General features: G+C 43.2%; 1 protein-coding gene across 2 annotated transcripts; it reads left to right on the top strand.

Annotated features, from left to right (window-relative positions):
- Window positions 1–1,150: 1,150 nt before the first annotated feature.
- On the top strand, window positions 1,151–8,591 carry pros1 (protein S). Of its 2 annotated transcripts, XM_037490172.2 has the most exons (14): window positions 1,152–1,336; window positions 1,944–2,101; window positions 2,462–2,486; window positions 2,579–2,659; window positions 2,813–2,935; window positions 3,144–3,269; window positions 4,337–4,465; window positions 4,554–4,794; window positions 5,038–5,224; window positions 5,331–5,495; window positions 5,603–5,771; window positions 6,427–6,563; window positions 6,671–6,899; window positions 7,557–8,591. In XM_037490172.2, the coding sequence occupies exons 1-14, from the start codon at window positions 1,258–1,260 to the stop codon at window positions 7,742–7,744; spliced, it is 2,037 nt and encodes a 678-aa protein (XP_037346069.2). In that variant the 5' UTR covers window positions 1,152–1,257; the 3' UTR covers window positions 7,745–8,591. The 2 variants fall into 2 exon arrangements, with proteins under 2 accessions (XP_037346079.2, XP_037346069.2); XM_037490182.2 differs by lacking the exons at window positions 6,671–6,899; window positions 7,557–8,591 and having other exon boundaries at window positions 1,151–1,336; window positions 5,603–5,775; window positions 6,427–6,558.
- The last annotated feature ends 340 nt before the right edge of the window (window positions 8,592–8,931 follow it).

An 8,931-nucleotide genomic window follows, 5' to 3' on the forward strand; every position in this document is an offset into this window, starting at 1 on the left:
TGTACAGTTTCCACTGCGTTTTGTATTTACCTGCAATCTGCCACCTGCTTCGTGCTACCTTCCCTCAATTGGACTCTCAGGTTGTGAGAGAGTCAATAAATCAATGAGCTTTTCCCGCTGCCTCCTTGTCAATCCATCTGTGTATAGGTCCTAAGCAGGAGATTACAGAGTCAGTCGCTCAGAAGCTTCCCTTTGTTTGGCTCCAGTTGTGGAGCAGATACATTTATCTTCGTGTTTTATTGTTTTTTTAACCAAGTTTTGCCTTTTCAACGTACATTTTGACCTGACATAGCAAGGCAAACACAGGTTGGCTATGATACAAATAACTTTGCATGTTGTCCTCATTGGGACAAATGAAACAGCTTTGATTACTATTGTTATTTCCATGAAAAGTCTGGCATCGTCAATCAATTTTAATCTAATTATGGCGCGCTGGTTCTGGTCCACTGGCTTTTTCAGTTCCAGTGAAACATCTAACTCTGCTTTGAAGGTACGGCCCGTTTAATCACATTGCCACAACGTCCATTCAAATCCTTGTCTGTTTATGATGAATCAGTTTACAGAAAATGCCTTTGAAATGTAGCCGGGTAAGTATAGTAGTATGATGGAAAAACAAATACAAGTACCTCGAGGTTGTACTTAAGTATGCCTAAGGTACTTGAGTAACTGCTTCTACTTAAAATTAACGTTAGTTGAAATACTTTCCAAATACTTATAGCTGACTAGTATCCCTACGTTTTCTGATAAATAAAAGTTAAAACTATACCTATTTGAAATTGTCGTAGAGTAGAAGTACTAGGTAAAAACTGTAACAAAACACATTTAATAATTTTACAGGACAGGTTGCCTAGCAACAGTATATTATCTGATTTACACACGGGTCACTTGAACGTTGGAAAACATGGCGGCGAGCTGTGTGCGTGCGTGCGAGTGAGTGAGCGCGCGTGGTGTTTCTGTCCCTCTCTCCGAGTTTTTGCGGCTGAGTTCATGTCGCGTTTTGAGTCGTGTCAGCAAAGCCGCTGCTGCTCACCGCGTGGACCGCGCAGCGACGTGCGTGCGAGTGAGGCTGAACGTGTGTGGGTCAGTGTGTACCCCCCCCTCCCCCTCTCCCCCTCTCCCCCCCCCCTTCTCTCCCTCTCTCTCTCCCTCTCTCTCCCTCTCTAACGAAAACACTTTCGGGAAGAATAAAGTTCGTGCGCTCGGCCAGTGTTAGTACTCGGAGCCAAACCGTGGCCTAGCAGGAAGGACGGCCCGACTATGTGGAGAAGGAAACGGGCGCTCGGGGAGTCCTTGGCCGGGCTCGTATGTCTCGTGGCCCTTGTCGATGCTTATCGATGTAAGTATGGACGTGTGTGAGGTTTGTGTTTGCGTTTTGAACCCTGCGTAGTAGGGTGCGTCGCTGAATAGCCCGGTGGTCTTATTCCGTGCCAGCGCCTCTGATTTAAAAGCAGCTTTTCTGAATTATGTGGCCCGTTTCAGTTTCAGAACTCTTGCAATTGTTTTAAGCAACCAGACAGAAATGATAACAAAAGTGTGGGGAGGGCTCAGCTCCTTTCTGCCCATTGAACCAGTGATTGGACCACATGACCTGCTCGTTACAACAACTAGGGGGTAAATTCTGGGAAATAACGGTTTCGCAATAATGTATTTTTTTCAAACCAATTCACAGAAGAGTAATTAGATTGTCCACTTTGTCCGTGCAGGCATCAGCCATCTGTCATGAGGACTTGGATTCCTGCTGGGATCAGTCATGTGTTGTTATAATGTAACTGCTTGTATTAATCACACATGCGAGAGCATACTGCACCTTATTGGTTTGTTCAGTTCTGATTGTTGTGGAAGATAATGACACTGATGCAACAATAAAAAATAAATACAAAAGAGAACTCCCATTATTTACACCAGTGTGTTTATGTTGTATCTATTCCTCTCTCTCTCTTGAGTCCTGAGCCAGAGCACAGCCTCCCAGTTCCTGAGCAGGCAGAGGAGAGCCAACTCTCTGTTTGAGGAGAGCAAGAAGGGCAACCTGGAGAGGGAGTGCATCGAGGAGCTGTGCAACAAGGAGGAGGCCAGGGAGATCTTCGAGAACAACCCGGAGACGGTAAGAGAAGAGCAGCAACCCCCACATCCGCTGGGGATGAGGAGGTAGAAACCAGTTCAGAGACGGATTGAGGTGTGAAATAAAATGCCAGCGACAGATCGGGCGGCAGCTATCCGTTCATTCTCTCAATGATTCATTCGCTGATTGTTTATTAGATCTACAACATGTATGAAAACGGCCAAATGAAAAGCCACCATGTGTTCCAACAGTCACATATTCCATATTCTCTTGCAATTTCACTGAAATGATTTGTATCTATCCATCATTTCCCTACAATTGACTTATTTTGATTTATAGACATTCTATATACGTAGATATGATATTCTCATCAGATCAAATGTTCCTGTCTTTTTTTCACAGGAATACTTCTACCCCAAATATGTTGGTAAGTTTGCAGATTGTATTTTGTCTCTTTTTTGTTTGCCATGTTTTTTGCCTCTACTAGTCTGTTCTGAGAAAGGAAACGCTTTGTTGCAGCTTGTCTGGGTTCACACCGCGTCGGCATCAACAATCCAAACTCAGACCCCATTCCGTCGGATCTTCGCACATGTGTGACGGGTGAGGGGCTTCTTACGGTTGAGTGTGTTTTTACGGCAGAAAGTATTGATGGCTAATAAAGGTTATCCCCCCCCCCCCCCCCCCCGTGAAATGCCTTTTTCAAGGTTGTTATTGAGACTGTGTGTGTGTCCAAAATTGTTTGTTGCATGGCAGAGATCAGTGACCAATGCACGCCGCCGCCGTGCTACAAGGAGGGTTCGAATCGCTGTTTGGACGGACAGGCGTCCTTCACGTGCGAGTGTAAGCCCGGCTGGAAGGGGCAGCGCTGTGAGGACGGTAAGTTCTGATACGTCGTTTGGTGATTTAACGTATTTTTGTTCATCTTTTAAAACAGGCACTTCTTTTTATGCTTTTTATCCAACATCATGTGTTGATATTTTGGATGTAAAGTTGTGCTCAGAATTCAACCAACAATAATTTAACCTTCTGAAATGGTCGAACTGGCTGCTGATGAATGCTGTTGTGTCGTGTGTTGACCGAGAAGACATCGATGAGTGTTCAGATCCTGAGTTTCCAGCGGGATGTAACCAGAAATGTTACAACCTACCCGGTAGTTTCTACTGCATGTGTGAAGATGGCTACTCCATCAACAACAAGGTCGACTGCATCGGTGAGACTCATTCATTTCTATTATGAAACTGATGATGTTATGAATCATTTAAGGACAGCACATGAAAGAACAGAAATGTACCATTTGTGTATAATACCCTATTGTGAAATAACTCAAGAGAAGCTTTTTTCATGTCCCTGTAGAAAAGGGACATTTAGCGCTACAAAGCAGCTGAGCAAACACATGTTTGTATGGGGGGGGGGGGATTGTTTTTTTGTGAAATTATGTTAATATGGGCTGTGGAACCTCACACCATTCATAACAAAATCTGTGCTGTCCAGCTGTTGCGCTCTGGGCCTTAACCATTTGTTATTTCTAAAACCGACCTAAAGTAACCTCTTATGCAACATAATATGAAAAGTGTTTATTTAAAAAGATGGTCCACCATTCTCACATCATCTGAGCTGTTGGAACTAGTTTGTAGATAATTGTCTCCGCATATTTGTATCCGTGGGAAGTTCGCGCAATGTTTATCTTTAGTGTGTTAAGGCTTGTTCAGTGCAAAGTCTTCACAAACATGAACTGGCAAATTTGCTTAGCCCCTTTTCTTTTGATTGGCTGGAATATTTAGAAGATCATACTTAATGTGTTTGAATCAAATCGATTATTTCTATGTTGATAATACGTCAATAAACACTTAGATATGACCCTTTATATTCACATATCTTCAAATATATAATATAGTTTATTTTCTATAATGTAACAACAACAAAATAGCAAATTTCTTTTATTTTTGCTTTTTTTGTGTATTTGTGTATTTGTTTTGTTTAATTTAACAGCAACCTACGTAATAAGAGCAGATTATTTTCAGCAAATGACCCCTTTCATGATCCCAGCACCAGGGATATGCTTTCAACAGCCTCTTCTTGCAACTGCATTCCAAATTATTATAAGTAAAGTTATTATAAAGAGTTATTGTAAGATATGCCATTTTGATTCATTTTAAGCCAATGCCAAAATTACACTTGTAATCAACACCATATGGATTTATTTGCAAAATGTATTATTTAATTATTTCAATCAAAACTCAGACCAGACTCCCATTTCCACTGTTTACTGTTTTCCAGATAATGATGAATGCCTGTTGTACCCCAGTATCTGTAACGACCCGGCTACATGTGTCAACACGCCAGGCATGTACGAGTGCCAGTGTCCCCTTGGTTTCAAATATGACTTCTCCTCCAAGAGCTGCAATGGTGAGACTTAAAAAGATAAATAAAAAGCTACTATAGACACTGACCCAAAGGTCCCCGATTGTAACTTGTTCTTTTCCTTCCTTTGCAGATATAGACGAGTGCAAGTTGAATGTGTGCGACGGGCAGTGTATGAACACTGCAGGCAGCTTCTCCTGCCACTGCGATGGCCGTCAGCGTCTGTATTTGGGGGAGGACGAGCGGTACTGTAAAATAATCCCCGTTTGTGTGGACCTGTATGACGACAGGCGCCCAGAGATGCTTTACCTGGGAGAGCAGTTCGCCGGCCTTCCTGTCATCTTTCTGCGCTTCCGTCTGCCAGAGAACACAAAGTGAGACAAACGTGCTTTCACACCTAGTGGACTTTGCTTTTACTATATTTAGTGCAAAATAACAATGAGTCAGAGCATTACATTCTGTCTCTTTGACTATGAGTATATCCAATACAATGCAGCTTAGAGCTCCATCTGAGCAAATCTCAAATAGAAATCTATCCCAAGCTAGTTCTGGGCCTCAAGAAATGTATTTTCCTTACTGTGTTAACTCCTCTCTGTCTTTCTGTTTCTGGCTGCTAGGTTTGCAGCAGAGTTTGACTTCCGTACATTTGACCCAGAGGGGGTCGTGCTGTACGCCGAGTCCTCGCAGGACTCGTGGTTCATGTTGGGGCTAAGAGGCGGTCGCATTGAAGTCCAGTTCAAGAACCAGCACACGTTCAAGGTCACTAGCGGAGGGAAAGCCATCAATGATGGACAGTGGCATGTGGTAGGAACTTTAAGGAGCTTTACTCCTGTAATTCCCTGCACTTGTTCTGTAACGCTAACGCAGCGATCGATAACCCTAAACTGAGTGCTCCCTCCGAAACGTGCAGATCTCCGTGGATGAGTTGGAGAGCAGCATCAGTGTGAAGATCAGTATGGAAGCTGTGATGAGCATCAACAGCCCGGACAGCCTCTTTACTTCGGTGAACGGCAAACTGGAGACCAAGGTCTACTTAGCTGGTCTGCCCAACCGCACTGACAACGTCATCAAGCCTGTAAGCAGGTCGTCGGCGTAACGTTGTGAAATGACTAGATCAGGCATTATACTGGAACAGCTCCAAGCCCGCGTTGTGCTCAGCGTGTGTGTCCATCGACCCATTAGATCAACCCTCGACTCGATGGCTGCATTCGGGGCTGGAACCTCATGAATCGGGGAGAGTCTGGGGTAAAGGAGGTCATCCAGGAGAAGAAGAGTAAACATTGCTTTGTGTTTGTGGAACGAGGGTCTTTCTTTGCGGGGCAAGGACTGGCACACTTCAACATTGACTACAGTGAGTAAGTTAAGTTATACTTTATTAATTCCCATAGGAACGGTTCTCAACTAGTAAGAGCAGAGTGCCGCAGGAGCAATTGTAGATTTGAGCTAGGTGCCATTTTTAATGTTACTAAACCATCATGTTTCTTTTTGGGAGACCAGGGGGTGGAACCTGAAAGAAACGCTCGATCAAAGGGAGCATACAATTCCACACAGGTGTATGTACCATGTATTCAATATTGTGACAAAACCTGTCACGGCTGTAGGAACACAGACTGAAAGGGATGGCTCTATATTTTAAAGTGTGCTTGTATGGGGTACTTAGGGTTAATCTGTGTGTTACCTACTGTAGATGGCAGCATGCCCCCAGTTTGTAGAAAGAGACGGGAGTAGCCAGCATGGGCCACAGTACCTTCCGTCACAGCACAGAGCTGCTGGGCTACTGCTGCCTAAGTCGCTCAGTTTGATATTGTGTGGCTTTGGTGTTTTAAAGGGTTAGTTCGTTTTCAACAAAGTTGCATTAGTCATTAGGCATTAGTCACCCTAACCCCTCTTCAAAAAAATGTGATTTTGAATATTTATAAGAATTGAGAAGACCAAGAAATGAGATATTTTGGACGTTCCAACCTCTCTAAATGTCGAACCTGACAAAAGTGTTTGTGTGTACGTAGGTGATTCTGGGAGTTGGAACGTCGATATAAAGATGAACATCCGTCCGTCCAGCAGCACAGGTGTCCTCTTTGCTCTCGTCCACAACAACGCAGTCCCCCTTTCAGTTGCCGTGGTAACACAGGGAGCAAAAGATGCTGTGAGTTAATTAACCCTTTTGTTCATAAGAAACACGTGTACCTCTGCATGTGTTCACACACAAAAGCCTGATTAAACTTTGTGATGTCATTGACCTCCATGCTCCAGAACTTGCAAGTTTTCTTGGACGGCGTCTCCGTGGCAACGCTGGATTCAGTGATGTTGTGTTACCCTGACCGAGTGACAGTGCAGCTGAATGTGACTCCCACGGAAATCCAAATCTCAGCCAACTCCTCTACTGTGGCCTTCATGAAGTCTGATGCCCTGCAGGAGGCACTGAAGCACCTCAACAGCACCATGCAGAACCCCATCAGTACATACATTGGGGGGATACCAGGTTGGTTTAGTTATTTTGTAAAAGTAAAAAGGTTACTCTTTAGAAGATAACTTCTTGTTGATGATGAGCACCTATGTTGTTAACCATTTTTTACGTTTTCGTTTTGAATGTTAGCATAGGCCATATAGCACTAAATCACAGAGCAAGATGGTAATAAACATTCTTCATTCATTGACACATTTATATTGTTGGCCAGGTGGTGGCGCTGGATTAAAAATGATGGGGTGAGAGTGATGAGGGTGAAATGAATTATTTCATGCCAATGGGTGTGAAGATGTTTTCCTTAAAATCACCAGGAGACATTTTTTTGGAACCATGAATGTCTTAAAAAAACATTTCATGGAAAACCATCCAACATTTGTTGGGATAATTCTATCTGGATTATCTGGTGTTTTCGGTGGCTGTGCTAAAAAATGTATTGGTTTACCTTTCCTGCGTCTAAACAAACATGTTGATTGTTTAATGAAATGAATTCAGCAAATTCATTCTCTCGTTGTGTGTGTTAGAAATTTGGAATTTAAATTACATCAACATACATGAATATAGTAGCTTAACTTTTACTTCAATTTAAATCATCGCCATCCAGTATATTAGTATGTTAATTCAGTTTTCAAATCTTTTTGTTGTAGTCATTTTCACTGACGGTCTCTCTTTCAGTCCACGTCCCGCTAACTGCCACCCCTGTGACGGCCTTTTACCACGGCTGCATGGACATCGCGATCAACGGCCAGCAGCTGGACTTTGACAATGCTCTCAGCAAACATAACAGCATCTGGTCCCACTCGTGTCCCCCTGTGTCGGCCCCTGAGGGTGACCCCGAGGCAACGCACCCGCACAGAAAGTGACCTGGACTAACAGTACATTGAAAAAAGCCCAGCAAAAAGGCAGAATCCCACAGCAGCCCCATCCCGGGACATTTTGGAAGGATATATACATATATATAGAACGAGCAGGAAGTGACAAGAGGAGACAGAGGTTGACTATTGTAGTCACTTTTGTCAACTTTCTCAAATGGGTTCATTTATGCTTTGGGTTGGGCTTTTTTGCCATTCAGTATTATTTTTTCTGTCCAGGCAGCATTCTTTTTTTGCGGTATTTCTTATAGTGAGGCACAAGCTGGCTTGCCAGAGAGCGAGCAGAAGCTGGATTGCTGGATGACGTAGTTGTAGCAGTTTGTTGCTATGAATTAAATAATTTCCAAGACACATTCAAAAAGAGCGGAGCTCTGTAGCACACACGCCATGCGTTGAAAAGAGGTGGTTATGCTTTTGTAGAAAAATAAACAAATGGTCACTGTTGACCAGGCTTTGAGACCACATGCATCCTTTTCCCTGTTGATGCATTACAGTACTTTCTCTAACTTCCCTTCAATCTGGGTTTCTTGGGAGGCAAACGTCGTGGAGACAACTAGCAATTGTGGTGTTGAAAACCACAGAAGAGAAAGTGGAGCCTCGAGGCTCTTCCCCCCAACGCTGTTGCGTTTTCTTGTTTGAATTAGCATCCCTTACCGGAGGTCTGCCTTCCTGAAATGTGGTCTATCATTTGATTGTTCCCAGAACCCAACATTGCTTTTCTCCAGATGTTTTACACTTCTCAGCCAAATGCAGAGTTTTCCTGGTTGGTCCGTTTTTTAGAAGTCATATGACTTAAATGTAGTTGTTTGTTTTAATAAAAATGTTCAAAGCAACTGGATAGTATTGCATTTAATCAATAACTGACTTCTTGTGTGGCCAAGCCATCTTTCCTAAATCCTTGGTGACACAACAAACTCATATAGCAGTAATTTACAAAACACAGTTTGACCCGGTCATGTTTGGATTAACGTAATTCCTGTAGGGACAAAAGGAAACACGGCTCTGGCCCGGCCGCAGTGCCCCTCATGTAAATCATTCAATTTTACACAAAGGCAATACATCAACATAGCCTGCAACATTAGACAATGCACACACTTATAATGCAATCAGGTTCACAACACACACTGATTAGTAATGTTTTCAACTGGATTTCCCAGTGTGTGAGGATCAAATCAGTA

Source organism: Pungitius pungitius, chromosome 4 (genome assembly GCF_949316345.1).
Source record: "Pungitius pungitius chromosome 4, fPunPun2.1, whole genome shotgun sequence".
NCBI classification, from domain to species: domain Eukaryota; kingdom Metazoa; phylum Chordata; class Actinopteri; order Perciformes; family Gasterosteidae; genus Pungitius; species Pungitius pungitius.